This window comes from Leptopilina boulardi, unplaced genomic scaffold, assembly GCF_019393585.1.
Source record: "Leptopilina boulardi isolate dan_hultmark-lab unplaced genomic scaffold, ZJU_Lbou_2.1 LbouV2_162, whole genome shotgun sequence".
Taxonomy (NCBI): domain Eukaryota; kingdom Metazoa; phylum Arthropoda; class Insecta; order Hymenoptera; family Figitidae; genus Leptopilina; species Leptopilina boulardi.
Genome location: NW_026137710.1, coordinates 1,579,126 through 1,603,341, shown reverse-complemented (window position 1 = coordinate 1,603,341; position 24,216 = coordinate 1,579,126). Strand labels below are relative to the sequence as shown.

At 29.9% G+C, this 24,216-nt stretch overlaps 1 protein-coding gene across 1 annotated transcript in view; it reads left to right on the top strand.

Annotated features, from left to right (window-relative positions):
• LOC127276993 (apoptosis-stimulating of p53 protein 2) overlaps positions 1 to 24,216 on the top strand; it is a 169,259-nt gene that overhangs the window by 52,356 nt on the left and 92,687 nt on the right. The window contains exon 4 of the mRNA XM_051297768.1: positions 10,584 to 10,710. Coding sequence (XP_051153725.1) covers positions 10,584 to 10,710 — 127 coding nt within the window. The remainder of the gene's footprint in view (positions 1 to 10,583; positions 10,711 to 24,216) is intronic.

Below are 24,216 nucleotides of genomic sequence, written 5' to 3'. Positions count from 1 at the left end.
ACGATACGATAAACTACTTGAGAATCGTATCATATCCCGGCACGATACGAAAAATTACTTGAGAATCGTATCGTATCCGGGCACGTTACGAATAAAAACTTTAGAATCGTACCTTGTTTATAAACAATTTTATTATTTTAAGCCAAAAGTTCTGAATGTTCAAATGAACAAAATATTTTTTTCAATTTATAAATTATTAAAACTTATGATGGAAATGTAAAATAAAATATATGAAATATTAAATTTTAAAAACATACTTAGAAAATATTATAATGTAATATATTATTTCATGAAACGACACGATTTTAATGTTACAAATTGTATCGTGCCAGGGCACGACACTTTTCACCTATTTACTAATCGTATCGTGCCTGGGCACGACACTTTTTACCTATTAACTAATCGTATCGTGTCCAGGCACGATACGTTTCTTTTATTACTAATCGTATCGTGCCTGGGCATGACACTTTTCACCTATGAACTAATCGTATCGTGTCTGGGCACGACACTGTTCACCTATTTACTAATTGTATCCTGTTGGGGCACGATACGTTCCATCTATTACTAATAGTACAGTATCTTGGACCAGAGCCTATACGATATTCATATAGCGTATAGTTTCGTGCAGGTGACAGTCCCTGGTTAAAATATAATTATTGTTAACTGAAGTGTTGTGTCAAAGTGTTTATTTAGCCGCCCTTACAAAATTCAAAACATTAATAGAAGTAAGGGTTGAACATGGTCCTTCGAGTCATGATATTGAAAAGAACATTATAAAGACTAGAAAGATTACAGTCAGGAACTCAACTCATAGACTATTCGCAAACTCACGAATTAAACGAAAGGCTTCCTAGGAAGAAAATTGTGACAAGTCTCTAAAATAGAGAAACGAAATAGATGTAAATAAATCATCGAAAAATATACTAGGCTGGAGACGTGGCTGTTCAATGAAAATAATCGCTAGTTCAAAGCATTGACAGGAAAATCAAATATTCAGAGAAACTATACGTGAAGCAGATACCAGAACTCATCAACCAAGGTCGTCTAGAAAAACACTACGCCATTATCAATGAAAGTTCTATACACTGTAACGTTGTTTACTACTTTTTATTTACTAAAAATTATTGTGTCGAATTTCTTAATAAAATTTTAATCTATAATTTTCGCCACGTTATAGGTGATTATTTAAAGATGTTATTCTTATACTTACCTGGAATTTCCTTATTTTTCTTCGAAATTTCCGGAATCTTAAATCTTACCGGAAACTTTCTAGATGTCGAAAATTCTATTTTATTTCATTCGATGGTGAAATATTTTGACGGTCACGCTCTTCCGTTCTTCAAAATCTAATCTCAAGAAAACTCGTTATTTATTCTAAAATATTTAAATTCATTTTTAAATAAAAATTTTACGGGCGCCAGGTGAAAAGAAGTTTCACCCGAGCTTTCAACTTATTATTTTCATCTTGAAATAGAATAAAATATGCCTCGGCTAATTCAAACAATGAGTAAATACTGAATTTACTGACTGAGAGAGAACTGTCATTTTTCACAAAACCTTAATTTATTCAAACATTTAGAATCAAAAGGAAATTTACATAAATCTTTCAGAATAAACAAAAAAAAAATAATAATTAATTTTTATTGAAACGAAAAATGAATTCTTTCTTTTATTTTTTTAAATTTACTAATCAATTAAATTTTAATACTTTTAGAATGAAATACCTGACAAGAGAGAGAGGAAACTGTAATTGATTCTTCTACTAAAAGAAAAACTGATTCTTCTACTAAATGAAAAACTGAATCTTCTACTAAAAGAAAGAATTCAAAGACATCAGAAGTCGAAAACAGGATGGGCGTAAAAGTAAAAGAATAAAAAGGATCAAAAAAGAAAAATCATAAAACTACATGAAAATACATTTATAACTGTAAATAATTAATAAAATTCGATTTCAAGAATTAATTTTTTGATAAGAAATAATTTTTACTCTCTTTTACTTATAATTCTTTCAGCATTTAAAAAAATGAATCACGGAATAATTTATTGTTTTCTCAGTGTATTTTAAACAAATTAATGTATAATTTACTTTGGTGCGATTAATTAAAAAATTTAGATATTCATAACGTTGAATCGTCAGGTTCAGGAGATTTGCCCATAAGTGTAAGAATTCAATAGATAGAAGACGCGTGGAAAAATTTTGATAACACGCAATTAGAACAAAATAAACCGCATTTTTTTTTTCGTTGCTAAAATTGGATCTTCCGACATTTTCGGGAAACTATGAGGAATTTCTGGGGTTTATGGATGCGTTCGGGGCAATTAGACATGACGATGAGACTATACCACGGGTCCAAAAATTAAGATACTTGCGGGCATATTTAAAAGGAGAAGCTGCGCGAATTACAGATAATTTGGAAACGGCTAGAGATGCAAGACGAGCGAGACGAGCGAGAAATGTCTATAAACGAGAATAATTCTCGGCTTCTGATAACGATTCTCGTTCTCGTTCTCGACCTAAAAGACGAGATTGTAATATGTCGAGAATCTCGTATTTTCTCGTTCAATTCTCGTTTTTAAAAACTTTATTCTAGTTCTTTAAAAGAGAAAAATTCAAAAACCATAATGAGAAAAATATGCTATTAACTCAATAGCCTTTTCGTCAAAAATACAAAAACTATTGATTCAAATGCATTATACTATTGAAATGGTGAAATATAATATAACTTCTATAGCTTATGCTTTTGAATTAATTATTTTTATAGTTTTAGTGGAAGTGCTTTTGATTCAATATCATATTTTTCACTGCAGTAATTAATAAGATTTAGGGTTGAATAGTAAATCCTCAGTAAGAATATTATGAATTTAACAATTAGAAAAAATATTTTTAAATTATGGAACAGTTATTCAATAAAAATCTTAAACAAGAAATTATTAAATTACAACTGATCATTCTATATTTTTTTCTTGAATTGAAGCAGCAAGGGAACAAGTAGCCCACGAATTCAAGGACATTAAAAATCTGATAGAGTCATCATGTAATCGATTGCGCCGTTTTGTAACAGTTAAAGCACTTCGTGAAAATAAACGTTCACAAGACACAGAAGTTGCTTGTATCGATAAATAATCTTTTGCCATCTTGGAGAGAATCGGATAAGTCTTTGGGTGGTTTTTCCACCATTCCAAAATGTCTGTTGTACTGTTAGCTCGTTTCTCCGAAGAATAAATACTAAACTCTCGTTGCCAGTCATTTGTTAGATTTTTATCAGCAGTGTTTTCTTCAAAAAATGCATTTGGATCAATAATATCATCATTTTTATCACTATCCATTGTATTTTCTAACTGATTACTGGATTTGTTAGATTTATCAGTACTCTACAAAGAAATACGTTTAATTAAGAAATTTGTTTTCATTTCACTAATTGAAAAATTTATTTTTTATAATAGATTATTTAAATAAAATAATTTTAAAAAGTGACTCGGTTTTCTTGAATGTTTTAAAATAAAAAAAGCGAAGTATTATAAAGTCATAACTTTTTTCTAATTTAGAATTTTTTTAATTCAAAGAAATGTTTTTAAACAAAAAACAATGTTTTATGTTTAACAATGTTTTTATGTTTAACTCTAAAATTTTTTTAAAACAAACAATTTTTTCTTTGATAATTCACAAAATTCTGTTATTTAAAGAAACTAGGCTGCATGTAAACAAATTTATTCTAATGGTTACTTTAATAAAGGTTTTGGTGAGGAGCTAATAAAAAAGCGAACTTTATAATTAACAAATCAGTAAGCGAAATACTGTGCTTTTTTATGTAAAACATTGAAATTGCACTTTAAATTGTAATGCTGTAATTTTAATAAAATGTAATATTATTACTTGATTTTCTTGATCCTGTGTTGAATTGGAATACACTGTACTTAAAACTGTTTTGAATTTCTTAATCGCTGTATTTTTCATTTCTCTACCCCAAGCCGTTTTCTCAAAAGTTTCAATTTTGAACCTTGGATCCAGGATAAGAACTGTACAGTACGTCCAGTTTGTCTTTGAATAATGCTTCAATATCTTTTCTTGGGCTGCTTCAAGAGCTTCGAGAATCATTTCTTCCACAGGATTTAGTTTTTCAGCATGACGAAGATTGTTGATCGAATTATCTAATTTATCGAGTAGTAAATTGATACCAATTACTACTAAATTCAGAGTCGGAGTTTTTTCAGCACTAAATAAATTTGTCAGAACTTTAAAGTGACGTAAATACTTTGTAACTTCTTTAAAAATTGTCCATTCCTGCTCAGTGATTTTTAATTTTTTTAATTTCTCATTGTGTTCACATAATAAATCTAATGCTGACTCCATTCGAACTGCAATTACGATCATATCGTGGGTGGAATTCCACTTTGTCTTCACATCGATGTTAGGTGCCAGCATTTTAACATTACATGATTCACAGCAGAGCTTCAGTTTATTATGTAATTGTTCTGACTTATTTATAATTTTAAATAAACTTCTTAATTTATTTACAGGAGAGCTACAATTTTTTGCATTTGAATCGTTTTCTTCTAATTCCTCTCTTTCTCCTAAGTTTTCAGAATCATCGATATTCATTCCATCGTCACTTTCTTCATTTTCCAAATTTCGTTCCTCAATTTTCAAAATTTTTAACAAGTCCTGAACACCAAGGTTGAGAATATGCGCTATGCATCGAAAATGTTGATTTGTAGAGTCGAAATATTCAACTATCTTTTTTAATTCGCTCATAAAAGTTGTGTTCGATGCAGCATTATCCACAGTTATTCCCATGATTTTATTATCAATTATATTTTCTTTAACTACTTTGAAAAAACAAGAAGCGATGTCCTTTCCCTTGTGTTTACCATGTGACGAACAAAAATCTAAAACCAGAGAATGAAGCTCCCAATTGTCATCAATAAAATGAGCGGTAATTCCATAGTAGCTTCGATTAGCAGTAAACGTCCGGCCATCAATTGTAAATGAAATTTTGGAAGCATTCAGTTCTAAAATTTTCATTATTCGTTTTTGTTTTTTGTGAAATTGATTCTCAATCAGCGATTTTAAACAATTTCGCTTTGGGATTTCAGCTAAAGGATCCCTAAAAAACATTAAATAAAGTCTTCAGCAACACTGTTTTTCGTAAATTATGGTCACAAATATATTATTTTCATACAAATTCCATTTTTTTAAACTAACGCACTTTCAAGTTTAATTAAATTTAAAATAAAATTAAAAATAATATTCTATCACTGTGCAAGACTTTTTTCGATGTTAATTTAATATCTATTTTTCAATAAATGATTCGAAGAAAAATTCTTTTAGAATATAAAAATGCATTTTTTAATATATAAGAAACAGACAATTTTATGTTTTTTGATCAGCAGAATAGTTTATACTAAACTATTTTATAAACATTTTTAAATAACAAAGATTTAAAAAATTAAAAAACAAAAATGCGTTATTCATTAAAAAGATTGAAACTTTATAAAATGTGTAGTAATAACTCTATTTAAATTTAAAAACTTTAACTTTTCATTATTTAAATATATTAACTCTAAGGTTATTAGAAAAATATTACTTTTATATTTTAGCAAAATATTGGTCAAAATTTGTATAGTGGGTATTAAAAAAACAATGAAATTTGTACTTTTGATTTTGGAGTCGCAAAGTAGATATCTTTGAATTTCTTTTCGTGATATCGATTAAGATGTCGCTTGACTCCTGATGTATTAGCATCAGTCATTTTTAAAATTTTGATTATTGGTGGCTTATTTGATTCGCAGAGTTTACATCGAGCTTGCTTCATCCCATTTTCGACAAAAATGTGAAAGAATTCGGTTAACTGTGGAGCATTAGTTTTCCTTCGTTTAGCTAACATTTTCTTTCCATCATTATTCTCAACACAACTAGTTCTACAAAATATAAGCGACGATTTATACGTATATATATTAAAAGTATTATAACAACGTGGAATTATAATAAAATTTAATTTTTCATATAGGTTAATTGAATGAAATTCTTTTTAAATATATATATATATATATATTATATTGGAATTATTAAATTATAAATATTCTGTGTGCATTAGGGTTTAGTACAAAAATTATCAAATATCAAGAATTTTTCATAAAATTTATTTTTATAACATTTAAATTATATATGTTTATATTTACTCGGAGAGAATTTCTTCTTCTTGAGATTGACTATTTTCAGTTTCCTGAACTGTACTCTCATCTAAATTGTTAATAGATTCTGTGCTTTTTCTTTTTCTCATCATTTTGCTGTAATAATATTTTATAGCTTAAAATTGGCAATCTATATTGACACTTCAACGAGAATAATTCATTTGAATGAAGTTGAGAAAAGACGAGTATGAACAAATGACTGGAGATGTTCTCGTCCTGAATATATTCTCGTTTATTAGGTAAACCAAAGAAAAACAACGAGAATTTCTCGCTCGTCGTGCATCTCTAGAAACGGCTGACAATAATTATGAAGTCGCATGGAATCATTTAAAAGAAAGATATAATAACGAAAAAATAATAATTAAGAATCATATGCAAGCAATTTTTGAATTGACCGCCGTATCCAAAGAATCTTCTGTCGAATTGCGAAATTTGCTTGACAAATGACAATGTATTACATCATTTTCGAGCATTGACGGTTATAGGTGAGCCTATGGATAAGTGGAATACCCCACTTATATATTTAAGTGGTGTCGAAATTAGACAGAGAAACAAAGAAAAATGGGAATAATCGATGGTAGGCTCTGAATTGCCGACGTTTGAAAAATTGAGTAGCTTCTTACGTGAAAAATGTCAAATTTTGGAAACAATAAATTATAATGTAGATGATAATTCAAAAGATAATGTAGGAAATTAAAAATTTACAAATAATCAAAATTTCGGGAACAAGAATGTCAGCGTAAAATCATTTCTGAATACTCAACAGGGTATCACGTGTCCGATTTGTCAGAAGAATCATGCATTATATGCAATCGTATTCGGAATTCGAAAAAATGAGTGTTCCTCAGCGTTGGGAATGTATTAAGCAAATGGGTTTATGTTTTAATTGCTTTCGAAAAAACCTTTTAATAAGAGATTGCATGGCTAGACATTGTACTCACTGCAATCGGCGGCACCACAGTTTGTGGTGCGCAAATACGCAAGGCGAAAAATCATCCAGTACAAGTACTTCGAAAGAAAACGAATTGAGTGCTACATCTTTGCATATCAATGACGTTAATTTTTTATACATTCTGCTGATAGATCGTTTCAGAAGATTCTGTGGAAAGAGACAAAAGAAGAGCCATTGAAGACATATAATTTGAACACCGTTACTTACGGAACAGCCTCAGAACTATTCATGGCAACGAGATGTTTTAAACAATTGGGATTCGGAGAAAACTACGAGAACGCTTGCAGTATGTTGGAATCCCAATGATGACACGTTGCGGTACGAGGTTCCAGACTCAGAAGAGGACAAAGTTGTTTCAAAAAGAGTGATGCTTTCAAAAATAGCTCAATTTTTTGATCCCGTAGGTCTAGTAGATCCTGTGATCATCTTAGCAAAAATGTTGTTGCAAGTATTGTGTCGTTTGAGCCTTAATTGGGATGATCAGGTCCCAAAAGAATTGGAATCAAATTGGCAAGAGTACCAATCTCGGCTCAAACTATTGGAAAATTGGAAAATCGAAAGGATGATCAAGGCTCCACAAGTAAAGGATATCCAACTGCACTGGTTCTGATTGTGAGACGCAAATATGAGAGTATACAGAGCTTGCATATATCTTCGGATTCGAATTAAGGGGGGATTTCGCTCAACGTTGATTTGTGCTAAGTCGCGAGTAGCCCCAACGAGAACTGTACAGGGAGAAAATTTGTTCCGGACGTTTTACTGAAATTTAACTGAAAATTGGAATATAGTTGTAGAAATGGAATTTTTCAAAATATTTTTTTTATTTTTTGTAGTGATGACAGTTAAAACTTAATATGATATTTTAATTTATTACAAGCTAGTACTGTAAATATATGAAAAATTTGAATCATTAAACATTAGTTTATATTACGATAATGTATACGTAGATTATGTTGACTATTAGTCTACAAGAAATTATAAATCAATATTTTATTCAGTGAATTTCTCAAAAAGTTGGTTTTTGAAACAATCGTTTATTAAGATTTAAAAGTAACAAGAAAAACTTGTGCTATTTATCACTTTTTGATGACTCTTTCATTTAAAAAATGTAGTCTTTCTCTTATACGGTCTACTAATTTCACAAACAAATCAAATTTTAAGCTAAATGTACCTAATTGTATGGAATTTTAGTTTGACGAATGAAACTGTAGCCAACTCTCCTGAGTGAATTTTTGAAGACTTGTAACTTTTAAACAGAAAGATGAAAAAAATTTGACCTATTTGTTTTCAAAAAGTTTTTTCCTGCTCTTTCGAATGATGTAAAAATTTTTTCAAGAAAATTTAAAATTTGACTTTTTTTCAAGTTTGGTCTTTTTTTATTTATTTTTTTTAAGTTAAAAATGTGTATTTTCACCACAAAAATTATTGAGATATCTTTTTTTTGTTATTTTTGAGATATGAATTAATTAATTAATCTTAATAAAAAATGAAATATTTCACAAATAAATAAAGTTATTGCAATTTTGAAGCTACCAATTGAAAGTTGTCGTAATTCCGCATCCAACGAGCCCCTATATAAACTATTTTAGATTAGAGGATTTTTATAAACAATTGCACTGTTAGCCAATTGTTTATTAACAATCCACTAATTTAAAGTACTTCATATAGGGCTTGTTGGATGCGGAATTATGTCAACTTTCATTTAGTAACGTCAGAATTACGGTGACAATAACTAACTTATTTAGTGTTAATAAAAAATGATATATTTTATAAACAAATAAAGTTATCGTAATTCAGACGTTACTAAATGAAATTTGACATAATTCCGCATCCAACAATTGGAAGCGACTCACTCCCGGGTACCTGGTGCTCAGTAGAGCTGCGTCTCTCTGAACACCAGAGCCTTCCTCACTTCCTAGAAGGAGCTGTATTCGTGTCTGTAGGCGCTCCTGCGGAACAGTAACACCCTTCGCCCTCCTTCCACCTGATGAACTGGACTTCTTATGGGCGCTTCCGTAGAAGACTGGTGAACCAGGTTACACACAAACATGGACACTTACACAACAAGACCGTCCTCGTCGGGTAGACGCGCTCCTCTCTCGACCAAGACGATGCTCCACGACGATCCCCATCTCGAGGCGCTCCTTGGATGGAGGAGACTCTTGTTTTTTTTTACTTTCGCACTTGCTTCGTGTCGGGCAGAAATATGGAAATCGAATCCCATATCTAGCTTCTCCCCGATTACGTAATTAATCGACCTCGCGTGCACGACCCTAGTTATCGTCCGTACCGAACACAAAGGGGTAACTTCTCGAGCGTACCCCGCGCAAATTTAAATCAGTCATCCTGACTGACATGGTCGCGAACGTGTTTATTGTTAAATATCGTTTTTTTTATTTGCAGCAGCACTCCGAGCGAGATCAAAACCAAAACAGCAAGTGAACAGACTAGAATAGCTAGTTCCTTTTATCGTTATGTTTTCTAGAGTTTAGTATTTTATTTGCATTATATAGATTCTTTTGTTCATATATTATTTTATGTAATAATTCATTTTTGTATATTTTATTATTCTTTTATTTAAACAATATATTCTTTCGAAGGTTTAAATAAAGACTCGTCAATGACTACACCTCTCCTCTACATCATAGTAAGAAATAGTTCCGAAAGTAATCGAAACATAGTTAGCGCTTCACGCCATCTACCGAGATTTAAAGTAATTAGTCAAAATAGGTACCCGGACTCCATCCGGCGAGCAAATCCTTTGACAAATAAAATCAGATCATTACAATATGTTCCCACCTACATGAATATAACTTTCGGAAATTTTCAACTGAAAATTTCGCGTTTTGTGGGAGTTATAGAGGGTACAGAAAAATTAAATATTGTATCTGCCATTTTAAATTTTGTAAAATTGTTGCCAAATTCCTGACTTGCAACCCCAAAAGTCCCCAAGTAACAAATTTTAAGCAAATCTGATTAAATCCGATCTGACATTTTGAATTTTGTAAAACTGATATAAAATTTGATGAACTTCTTTTTAGTGAAATTTGCGATAGTTGTCTTATAGAACATTTGTTTTAGAACAGTTCTAGAACAATAAAATAGATCAGTTATGTAATAAATGAGGAACTTTGTTCTGTAGAACACTATTACCCTTTGGTGCTATAACTACTACATGTCCTTGATTGAAACAAAGTCCTAGAACAATGTTCAATAAATTTCATAGAACAATAAATTATAGAACGTGTTTGCTGATTTGTTACGATCTTAGCGTTCTAGATAAAGTAACTCGAACTATTTTTAAAATACTCGATAAACTTTAGGAGAAATTTAATAATGAAATATTTTGTCGATCAGAAACAAGGCGCATAAATTACACTTATGAAATTATTTTTGTTGCAAATTATTTAAACAAACCACTTTGTTTCTATAATTTTAGGAGCCATCCCAACAAGATAGACTTGCACGACTTCGACATCGGTTAGATCAACAACAAACAAAATTGAATCGTTTGAGATTAATAAGATCACAAACTGATCAATCTCGAGTCAACAATGCCACCTTAAGTAAGTTAAATAGATATATATATTTACTAATTTTTTATTTCGTTTATTATGCTTCATTATTAAATTGAATCGTTAATAATTCTTTTAACCTTTATGGGACTGAGGAAAAAACACCTTCTATGGGCGGAAGAGGCACCCGGGTACCTATATGTTTAATTTATAGAAGATTTTGTATCAAAATGAGCAGTTTAATCAACTTTAAGTGTAGTGGACGTTTCAATGAAAGTTTTATTTTTATTTATTTAATTAATAAATTAATTCAATAATAATTTTATAATACGAATATATAATTATTCTTATTTTGTTTAATAATGAAAGCAATGTTTATGTACAAAAAAGCAAATTACTCAGAGCTTACCTTTTTTAATTAATCAATTAAAATAGTTCTTAGAATTCTTTTAAACACAATATATAATAATATCTCAGTATAAACTAACATTTACAAACAAATGAAACATTATATTAGTAAAGGCTAGATCCAGGACCTTAAAAAAACGAATTATTAGTTGATTATTAAAAAACTGTTCATTACGTATTAAGTATTTTGTATATATTCACAATTTCCTTGATCTTTCATTGAATAGTATCCGTGTATATACTATACTAGTATATACTAATCAAATATAAAAATGCAGGAATAGTTATTTGTGTAATATAACAAGAGCGCATTGTAGGGGAAGCGAGACTTGTGTAAAGTTTGCCGCACGAGCGAAGCGAGTGCGACAATCACACAAGTCGAGATTCCCCTATATGCGCTCGAGTTACACACACTATTTTATATAACACCTTAGTCAAAACCGAGATGCCAAGGTGATCATAGAACCATTGACAAACGTACAAAACAAGTTGGCTGCTTGGGGGGGGGGGAGTGTGGGAGGGCGAAGCCCGGCGGTGACAAGGGGCGGAGCCCCGGTGGGGGGTTCGGGTGGCGAAGCCCCCTACTAAAAAAACCAACTTAAAAGAATAAATAAACAAACTTCCACTTGCGTCACTTTGATTCGTGTTAGTAATTTTGAAATTGTTTAGAAAATTCCGTCATAAAGCACCACAGAGCTGAAGGCATCAAAACAAAATGTAAATTGAAGAAATTAACAAATGAAATTATAATTTTTATAATTTAAAAAAAAATTGGAAGATCAAATTAAAAATTGATAAATTTTAAGTAAATTATTTGAAAATTGATAAATTTTTAATAAATTAATTAAAATTTAAAATTAGTAAGATTAAAAAATCGGAAAATCAGATTAAACATTTTTTAGTCTATTTGATTTATTTTATTGATAAGAACACATTTAGGAACTTTGGTATTAAAAAATACCAACGTAGTTTAAAGCATACAAAGAAAACAATGTTAGACGTTGTTTTTCAACTATAATAATTTAAATTCTTGACACAACATCTTTAAACATTTCAATTATTAAAACAAGTTATCGTTTTTAATACTTGTTTTTTAACAAACTTAAATTATTCGTCTTTATTTGTAATAAAAATTTTAATAGAAAGTTATTCTTAATAACATTAATTTTTCAAAAGATGAAGTAGAAACTTATTTTTTTACTTCATTGTATATGTTGATTGTGACGTTCTGTCAGTTTGATATGTGCAAAAGATCCGTGCCGGGGAATTCCATTGTGGCAGAATTGTTGGAACTTGATACACCGACATTAATCCCTTCAATGTTTGGTGACTGATTTTCATTGTGGGTGGTATTAATTGACGGCTTCAAAATGGATGTCGAAATCATAGTACTTATTTTTTTCTTGTTTTCCACTGAGTCCTCTATGTACTCTTCCGCCACCTGATTTGACTTCCATCCTGCATGGCGTTTTAGCATGAGGAGATCGCCTTCTGCATCAGCAAGAATCGTTGTTAATGTTCGTCGGAATGTATGGCCAGTATACAGTTCGGGTTGAGGTAATTTTAAAAACGTAGCGATTATGAAAGGCATGGAACCCAATTTATTTATCCCTATAACTTGCCTGGTGCACTTTCCTTTCTGCCAATTGAGGAATAAATTTTCAACCTTCACGCCTTCCGGTCGATGTGAAATATACTCCTTCACCACGTTATACATTTGTCCTCCAACAACGAAATTTCGGACAATGCTTGTTTTGGTTTTTGGAATCGTTATTTCGTAGAAAGATCCACAATCCTTAACATCATTTATGGACATTTTATGCAGCTCGTTTTTTCTGGAAGCTCCCTGCACTCCGAATATCAGAGCAACCTTAAAATAATAATATAATTGTAAATATACATATAATAAAATTGCATTTAAAAATTTAATAAATAAATATTACATATTTTTAAATGAAGAGATACTCAAAATAATTGAATTTTTATAAAACTTTATTAAAATATTTAAAATAATTAATTTAGCGAATAATTTAAGATAACATTTTTAATAATAATTGGAATTTCCTTAGGATTTTTGAAGAATTATATTTAAAATTTTGAAAATAATAGAATTGTAGGAAATATTAAATTTTTGTAATTTTGAATTATGGAAAATATTTTTACACATTTTAAATAGGATTTAAAATTTACAAAAAATAAGTAAAATAGATGATACCTGTTATTTTTTTATAGTTTGTAAATATAATTGTGTAAAAATAATAAATGAATTAATAATAAAAACATAATAAATTAATTAAAATACAAAATATATCTATATGTATATATACATACCTTTGTTGCCAGATGTTTATCATTTGTGGCTTGGGTTAGAAATTTGTTCACCTCGTCTGTCGTGAAAACTTTCGCTTTCTTGGGCTGAAAAGCTTCTGCTTTAATTTTCAACAAATCGATTAAATTGGCGAATTCACTTATATCAACATTGTCGTATTGACGAATGGTTTTTTTTAGCATTGAATAAACAGACCATAACGTCGACGGTGCTTTCTCGTTAGATATGTCTTCAAAATATGCCATCATGATGTCTTCAGATATCGATACATTGTTCACACTCAGCCATGTTTTGAAATTTTGATAACAGGTTAGGTATATCGATTTCGATTTTTCTGGTATTAACTTGCCTCGCGCCAAGTTAATTAAATCACCAATTGAACCTTCTTCGCCTCCTGCGCACGAATTCATTGCACATTAATGAAACTATCTAACAATTTAACAATCAAACATCTGCACGTCAATTTCACGACAACAAAATGTTTGCGAGAACACGAGGTTATGAATGGTTATGAACGGTAAGTGTCAACACGATACATGCTCGTGACGAAACTCAGCGCGACGGCTAGTTATATTTTCAGTGACTACATAGAAAGTTGGGTTGGTAGCACTGATGATGAAACTTGGATGGAGGGGTCTGCTGTTATAAAAAGTAAGATTTCTCCGCTTTTTAACCTCTAGATATTGAAAAACTACTTTTTTAGTCGAGGTTTTGACTAAGGTGTTATATAAATGTATTTTTTATTATTTAAAATACATTTTAACACAACTTAATTCTATCCAATCTTCATTTTTATGGTAATTTTTAAGTTAAAAACTGAAGATTTCTTATGAATATTATTATTAAACTATAGTAACTAAATTAAATATTTTACAAAAAAAATGTGCATTACTATAAAAATTAATAAAAAATTTTTAATGTAATTTTTTAAATTTTTTAATAGAAATTTCGAGATTTATCTGCATGAAATGTATAGATATGTATATGAGAGATTCTTTTTCAATCGCCCCAGCCCAAAAAGTCAATGTTCTGGGATTGGCTTCATACTTTGGTAAATTGTTGTCCTATATGATAGTAATAAATCCCTAAAATATAAACTAATTAAAAAAATATTTGTAGAAAGTAGAGGGGGTTGAAGTTTTGACGTTAAGGGTAACATTGTCATTTTCAAATCCGTTTAACTATGACAAAAGTTAATGGATTTTAATTTATCTATAATGAATTTTATTGCATTTTTCACGTACTTTTCAAAAATGTATACGAAATTTAAAAAAAAAATTTTTAACCCCTTTTTTTTCAAAATCAACCCTTATTTTTCGATTTTCACCCCTTCGGGTATTTTTTTTTTTTTTTTTTTTATTTTCATTGGAAAGCTGAGGTTTTTTCCGATGAGCTATGTAAATATGAAAATGGGACAACAATAATTTTGTGAGAAACAGAATATTAAAGTAGGCGGTGCCGATAAGGGGTGTACCTGGAGATCATCTTTGAGGATTTAGATAGGCACCGCCTAATTTAATATTATGTTTCTCACAAAATTATTGTTGTCCCATTTTCATATTTACATAGCTCATGGGAAAAAACCTCAGCTTTCCAATGAAAATAAAAAAAAAACAAAAAAAAATTCCCGAAGGGGTGAAAATCGAAAAATAAGGGTTGATTTTGAAAAAAAAGGGGTTAAAAATTTTTTTTTTTAAATTTCGTATACATTTTTGAAAAGTACGTGAAAAATGCAATAAAATTCATTATAGATAAATTAAAATCCATTAACTTTTGTCATAGTTAAACGGATTTGAAAATGACAATGTTACCCTTAACGTCAAAACTTCAACCCCCTCTACTTTCTACAAATATTTTTTTAATTAGTTTATATTTTAGGGATTTATTACTATCATATAGGACAACAATTTACCAAAGTATGAAGCCAATCCCAGAACATTGACTTTTTGGGCTGGGGCGATTGAAAAAGAATCTCTCATATGTATATGTATTGTCCGCCTTTTAAGGGTGAAGAAACTTTGTTATAAAAAAAGGTAGGTACATTATAAATAATATTAAAACACTTTGTATGGATAAATTTGAGAAGTCAAAAAACCTTAGGTCGATACGATTTTAAAAATTATGAAAAAAGTCAATTTGAAAATGCAAACGGTACCTGGGTACCTCGTCAGTCCCATAAAGGTTAAAAAAATTCTAAAACTCTCAAAAATTATTTTTTCAAATTTTTTGAAATGAAATATAGTTTTTCGAATTTTTTTGAAATAAAAATACGCCTTTTCTAGTATACCTTTTATATCCATTATTTAACAAATTTTAAACTATAACTCTTCTCTAAATTAATTATTTGCAATAATTTTGTTGAACTTCTTAACAAATCCCATTATCTTAACTTATTTTTCAATAAAAAATCTTTATAAAATTTAATAATTGTTTAAAATATAAAAAAATCAGCAAATAAAATTACCAAAAATTTCAATTTAAAATCTTCTAAACTTTATTTCTAAATTTTTCCATCTAAAACTTTCTAAAAATTTAATAATTTCAACAATAACTCTTCGGAAATTCAATTATTTTAAAATATTTTAATGTTTCTTCAAAAATTGAATTACTTAAAAATTCTGAAATATTCGAAATATATTTTCTTGATAATATTCTTATAAAATTATTCTTATTAAGGAAATATTGTAATTATCAGACATTCAAATTATGCAACACGCATTATTAGAGACACCTATAGTTCAAGTACACAAGTTATTCACACTAACACACACAGTTTTAGTTTTCTGTCTACACACGCTACTGAATGTACGCGCGTCGACAACGGTCTATTTAATATCCAACTTTATTTGTATTTAATTAATAAATCGGTTAATAAACGTTGTTATAACCAACAGGAAATAATAAATTCAATTTAAGGGGTTTCCTAAATTTTTTTGGTCAAAAAAATCGAATTTTTTTTCTTCATTTTTTGATAGGAAAGTATGTTAAGAATGTGTGGTTAAATCATTAGATCGTAATTCGCTCATAATCTTAAGTTATTTAACAAAATACATATATATATATATATATATATATATGCGTCTACAGATCGTATAATTAACCCTTTCGTGTCCACGATAAACCGAGCGAATGGATTTGCTTGAAATTCGTTACTCGGGGGGTTATTGGGGTCTCTGATTACGAATTTAATGTCAGATTTTAAAAATTCAAAATGGCGGATCCAATATGGCTGACAAGTTTTTTAAAAAGTGTTTAGATTGGCTCGAAATGTCCTACTCGGGGGTTTATGGGGTCGCTGATTACGAATCCGATGTCCATTTTTCAAATTTCAAAATGACGGATCCAATATTCTGACATCATATTCGTAATCAGCGACCCCAAAAACCCCCGAGTACCAAGTTTCGAGTAAATGCAATTGATTTTTAACTTTCATGTCCGCCATATTGGATCCGCCATTTTGAATTTTTAAAATCTGACATCATATTCGTAAACAGCGACCCCAAAAACCCCTGAGTAAGAATTTTCAAGCTGATTTAGTTACTTCTGCTTGACTAATTATAACCTTTTGATATCAAAACTTTAAACGCTTTTTTCTCAAAACACTATATTTAAAAATGGTAACCAGTAGAACTCAAAAACCGTTTGACCGATTTCAAAAATTCAAGTTGCATTCGATTCAGTGAAAGTTTTTGCAGGTCCTAAACCTCTAATATATTTAAAATATTCAATAATCATGTTTCTGTGAGTGATTGATTGTCAAAAAATGGTATTTTTTCAGTTTTTTGGGTTCCAAAGCTTGCCATTTTTTTATTTTTTGATTTTTTTTAATATCTCGAGGTTTAGGACCTGTATTAGGTCTTAAACTTTAAAATCACGTTTGATTTTTTTATTTTAGATGATTCTGCGATGAGCTACAGTGGTTACCGTAAAGGGCTTTGATTTTGACCAGTGTACATAGCGACCTCTGTAGAAGGAGCATAATAATATTTTTTAAGATCGCAATTTTTTTTAAATAGTTCTTGACGTATATAGTAACATGTAAAAACTTTTGATCAATTATATTTTAAAACTTATGAGGATCTTTTAAAAACCTTCTATTTTAGGGCAAAAAAATTTAGGAAACCCCTTAATTTCTAATATTACACCGTCCGACACGATTTTTCACACACGAAAAAATCAATGATTTTCAGAAACTAGGACCAAAAAAAAGATACCCGTGTCTGGCCGTTTTGCTAGATCAGGTCATTTTTTGCTTTTAGGGGTAAAAACAACCTTTAAATGAAAGGTGATAGGAAATCTTGTACAAATAAATAATTTTTTATGAAACCTAGTATCTCGGGGTTTTCCAAGTCGCTGATTACGAATCAGATGTCAGATTTTCAAAATTCAAAATGTCGGATTCAATATGGCGGTCGAAATTTATAAAAGTTCATCGAATTCACTTGAAACTTGTTACTTGAAGGTTTTTGGGGTCGCTGATAACGAATATGATGTCAGATTTTGAAAATTCAAAAAGCCGGATCCAATATGGCGATAGAAATTTATAAATATTAATTATTTTTTATAAAACTTGGTGTCTAGGGGTTTTTGAGGTCGCTGATAATAACATAATAATAATAATAACATAATAAGGAGTGGTCCGATATTACTCAGGTATTTCCCCTATAATGACAAATATAATATAATATTATGTTAATATTTGTCGATAGTAATAATAATAATAATAACGTTCAGAAGCCTAAAGGCATATGAACTATGAATAATAATAATAATAATGTTTGTTAACTTATAATGTTGACTTATAATAACATAATAACATTTATTAATTTCGACCACCATATTGGATCCGCCATTTTGAATTTTGAAAACCCGACATCAAATTCGTAATCAGCAACCCCAAAAACCTTCAAGTAACAAGTTTCAAGTGAATTCGATGAACTTTTATAAAGACCGCCATATTGAATCTGCCATTTTGAATTTTGAAAATCTGACATCATATTCGTCCCCAAAAACCCCTAAGTAACAACTTTCAAATGAATTGGTGAATTTTTATAAATTTCGACTGCCATATTGGATCCGCCATTTTGGATTTTGAAAATCTGACATCAGATTCGTAATCAGCGACCCGGAAAACCCCGAGATAACACACTGAGAGAAGTCCGGGAACTAAGATCTCCCGCTAGACGTCGCTCTGAGCTACTCTGGTTGTCGCGCTAGAGTTGTTTCGTAATCGGGTGCTGAGACGCCCCGACTGTGCTGTTGAACATTACTCCTGCATTTGCGGGAAAAGATGTGTTCCGAATTGCGGATATCAATTACGTCCTGAAATAATACTAAAAATAAATAAAATGCGGATTCTTTTTCGAGTAGGGATTAGGAATAACTTATTAGGGATGCTTATCCCCGCAACATAACCTCAAAATTAAAAATAGTTTTTATTTAAATTAAAAATATATTAAAAATTAATTTTGCTCAATTTTAGAGGATCAAGTTGTACAATTTTCAGAAAAAAATTATTTTTAGTTAAAATTTGTTATTAAATAATAATAGTTAATTCACTTTTTGTGGATTTTCTTAAAAATTACCTACAAATTGTAATTTTTAACCAATTTTTATAAAAAATAGCTCATTTTACACTGAAAGTTTCTCTCCAATTCTGTTCGTTAAATTTTGGTAACAAAATTTTGTTCAAAATTTATAAATAAACGATTCTTTATTTTTTTAATAACTTTTGAACAAAATATTTTCAATTAAATTCAACGAACAAAGTTGGAGAGATTCTTTCAGAGAGTAAAATAAGCTTTTGTTTATTAAAGTTGGATAAAAATTACGATTCGTAGGTAAACTTTTAAGAAAAAACACATAAAGTTAATTAATTATTATTTAGTAACAACTTTAACTTAAAATAATTTTTTCTGAAAATTGTACAACTAAACCTTTCAAAATTGGGTAAAATCAAATTTAAATATATTTTTAGTTCTTTTAGAAATTATTTTTTAATTTGAGGTTATGTTAAGGGGATAAGTACCCTTAACCAATAAAAATTAATAGAAATAGAATAGAAATAAAATTAAAATAAATAGAATTTTATAGAATAATAATCTTTGTATTCATTCCTTCATTCATTCACATTTTCTTAGTACTTGAATTTTCTCATTATTATTAGATTATATATACATATACATCTTTACTTTGATAATTAGGGTTCTCGAAGGTTTCTACCTGAAATTTGATTTGTCAAAACAGCTTTCGGTTAAAGGTTCGTAGGATGGTCGATGACCTTTTAAATACTGTCCTGAAAGGTGAAGTTGAGTCCCCCACTTTACCAGCCCGGTTTGAACAATCACCATGTGGTTATATGTACTGGAGAATAAAAAACAAGAAGAAAATTTTTGGTGCCAGCACCATTGGGTTAAATCGATTTACAACACATCATGTAGGTTTATTGAATGGAACTAAAATTATAAAACTTTTGAATATTAACATTTATTACACAGTCCTGCGAGGGTGAGTTTCTAGAATGGCTGTACTTGTTTCTTGTAGTTTTTTATGCGCTGAAAACGAATCTGACCTTAAAAATGCTTCATCATGTCAGGATTTTTAGTAAATGAAGCCTAAAAGGTAAATAAATGGCCATTTTAGCCATTTTTGATAATTTTTTTTGGGATAGAAATTTTTTTTCAATTTTCGACGAAAAAGTCGCATAGTACAACTCTTTAGCTTTAAAACCGATTTTTCAAAATTATTGTACGATTTTTTAAAAAAAAGTTATGACATTTTAAAATTAACAGTTTCAGTTACGCCAATAGACGTTATACCCAACGAATCTTTAGACAGTTCTTGGGAAAAATATTTTCTAAAAAATCTTGTTTCTATCTTATTGGCTTGAAATTTGTTACTCGGGGGTTTTTGGGATCGCTGATAACGAATCCGAAGTCGGATTTTAAAAATTAATAATGTCGGATCAAATATGGCGGACAAATTTTACAAAAAATGATCTGAAATCGGATTTTAAAAATTCAAAATGGCGGATCCAATATGTCCTGCCTTAACTGGTTCAAAAACCTTAGAGAAACGAATTTTTATTGAAATTCTTTCAAAAATGTAGGCCATTTTGGATCGCACATTTTGAATAATTAAAACTGACAATAGATTTTGTATAAGTGACCACAAAAACGCTTGAGTTACAATTTTCAAGGTATTCCGACAATTTCTAATAAAATACGTCCGCCATATTGGATCCGCCATTTTGAATTTTGAAAATTTGACTTCATATTCGCAAGCAGCGACCCCCAAAACCCCCGAGTAACAAATTTCAAGCGAATACAATGAATTTTTAATTTTTTCTGACATATTGGATCCGCCATTTTGAATTTTTAAAATCTGATTTCACATTCGTAATCAGCGACCCCGAAATCCCCCGAGTAACGAGTTTCAAGCAAATTGGATCATTTTTTGTAAAATTCGTCCGCCTTATTGGATCCGCCATTTTCAATTTTTAAAATCCGACTTTAGATTCGTAATCAGCGACACGGAAACCCCCGAGTAACGAGTTTCTAGGAAATTGATCATTTTTTGTAAAATTTGTCCGACATATTTGATCCGATATTTTGAATTTTTAAAATCCGACTTCAGATTCGTAATCAGCCATACAATGGAAAAAGTGGTTTTCTCAAATAAGACCACTAATTTTCCGTATCAAATTCGTAATCCTTATGAAATTCTGCGTTCAGACATATTGTATAAGTGCCCAAAATATTGGTCCCAATGTCTGAGATTGGGTCCAACATTTTTTGACAAACACATAAATAAATTTTTTAAAATCTTATCTTTGGGGTTTTTGGGGTCACAGAATTAGAAATTCGAAGCTAATTTTGTAATTGGGCACAGAGCCCAATGTGAGATTCCACGGCCCAATGTGAGGCCCACAGTAAAGAAATTAGTTTTCTTAAATAAAACCCACTAATTTTCAGTATTCATTTCGTAATCGTTATGAAATTCTGGGTTAAGACTTATAGTACAAATGCCAAAAATATTGGGCCAAATATCTGGGATTGGGCCCAATATTTTTGGAATTTCATAACGATTACGAAATGGATGGAAACTAATTTTTTTACAGTAGGTTTCACATTGGGCCCCCAAAGATAAGATTTTTTAAAATTTATTTATTTGTTTGTCAAAAAATGTTGGGCCTAATCTCAGACATTGGGACCAATATTTTGGGCACTTATACAACATGTCTGAACGCAGAATTTCATAGGGATTACGAACTTGATACTGAAAATTAATGGTCTTATTTAAGAAAACCACTTTTTCCATTGTATGGCCCAACATTGGCCCAATTTTTTGGTCTCAAATATGTAGATCTTTTTGTTTGGAACAACTTTTGTCTTAAACTTTTTTTACGAAAATTCGTACTTTTCGAGATATCTGAATGTTTCCATACTATATAAAGGACGTGAAAACTAAGATGCGCGCGTCCCGTCGCGCTGCACGTGATATTTAATTTTTTTCTCGCAAAGTTCTTGCTGTCCCATTATGAAAATTAGAGAAGTTATTCTTAACATCATAGGCATTAAGCAGAAAAATTTTTTTAAATCGAAGAGGTAGTATTTTTAAAAAATGAATTCAAAATGTTTTTTTTACTTTTTTCCGGGCAAAAAAATTTTTTTTTTCATGAACTATTTTTTTCTTAAAATAGCATCTTTTTGTGAGCAATTTAAGAAAAATTGATCTCATTTGGATAACAGGAAAAAAAGTTACATGGTTTTTTTAAAAAAATGACATAAATTTTTAATTAGAAATATCTCAAAAAATTTTAAAAAATTGTTTGTGGGCTTTCATTCTGTACAAATAAAGGAACATATTCACAACGTTTCAATAAAATTGCTCCAATCATCAAAAATTCTTGTGATCACATCCCATGGAATTGCTCTATAACGTCTATTGGCGTAACTGAAACTGTAAATTTCAAAATGTCATAATTTTTTTTAAAAAATCGTACAATAATTTTGAAAAATAGGTTTTAAAGCTAAAGAGTTGTACTATGCGACTTTTTCGTCGAAAATTGAAAAAAAATTTCTATAAAAAAAAAAATTATCAAAAATGGCTAAAATGGCCATTTTTTTTTACCTTTTAGGCTTCATTTACTAAAAATCCTGACGTGATGGGGCATTTTGAAGGTCAGATTCGTTTTTAGCACATAAAAAACTACAAGAAACAAGTACACCCATTCTAGAAACTGAAAAAAGTTAAATTTTGCAGGCCTGTGTTATTATTGGATCAATATATGCTCGTAATCGTGAACTTCTGAGGAAAACGAATATATAAAAATAAATTAAACAATGTTTATATTTAAAAATTTTATAATTTTTTTGAAAAACTCATTAAGCGTCATAAAATATTATTGTCATCAAGCCCGAGAACGCTACACAGACCCACCGCTGTAATTGACTTACTCGAGGTCTGAGCCCGGGACAGGCCGATAGAGTGAAGGTATACCACTTCCCTTTACAGGACCCAATCCGTGATCGCTCGATTCGTCCAAACAGCCTTGGGTTGAGGGAAAATTTTTTTATTATTGTATATGTGATATAGATGATAACCGTTTAATTCTCGTGAGTGGAAGTGGTGTATTTATACTGAACTTACTAAAACCTATCCCCGAGGATGCCACTCAGGCCTACCGTAATATCTGCCTCACGCGAGAACTTAACATAGGTCCGGGTTAGAAGAATGGGGGTATAACACTTCTCTTCAATGGAGTGAAACGGCTACTGCTGATGTATGATAAATATATGGCAACCGTCTACCGTTGCAACAACATTGTAGTAGTGTCGCTAAAAAAAAGCTTCTAATAGTCTCAGGTAACTTAACTTGATTATTATATAGTTTATATTATTTTTCTGCAATTTGTCGATCAATAACTTACTGCATGTGTTGAATTTTCTTATATTATATTTGTCTTTTTCATTTTTGTATTGGGCCCAAAAAATAAATTCCTATTTTTGTATAGTATTAATAAATATATATGTATTTTGAGGATAAAACATTGATTATTAAATAATTTTTTTATGCATAAAATATGGATATTCAGGGTTTCCAGCGGTTCTTGAAAAAAGAATTCAAGGACTTTTCAAGGTTTTCAAGGCCCAAAATAATTTTTTTCAAGGTGCACTTTTAACATAATAACTTTGAAAATATTTTACTATTTATGACTCTCTAAATTTTAATTAGTAAAGTGTCATGTAACAATTCAAATTAGTCAAAATTGTACTAATTTTTAATTATTCTGTAATGAAACTTTGGTACAAAAAATAAAAACTACCAACGACATATTACACATGACACTAATACCTGCATATCAACAACCGATTCCTATAAAAAATCGATTCTTTAAAATCGATTCTGGAAATCGATTCTATGATTCAGAAAATCGAGAAGAATGTTTTTTTTCAAAAAGTTTATTATGTTTCGCGCTTTTTTCTAGTCATGGTTAGACCAAATGTATTTGAGACTAGAAAATTAAGCTATTATTTTAGAAAATATAAAAAATTCAAGGTTTTGCTATAAAATTCAAGTACTTTTCAAGGTATTCAAGGTGCAAAAAAAATTCAAGTACTTTTCAAGGTTTTCAAGGAATTCAAGGTCGCTGGACACCCTGATATTGAATAATATTGGTATAGAAGATATTTGTTTCTTTTGGTTGTCTTAAATGTTTCATATAAAAAATACTTCAATCCATTTAGTTTTTTTGGTATTTGATAACATTGGCATTAAAGATATTACGATTTTGAGGATAAAGAAAGATATTGGATAAC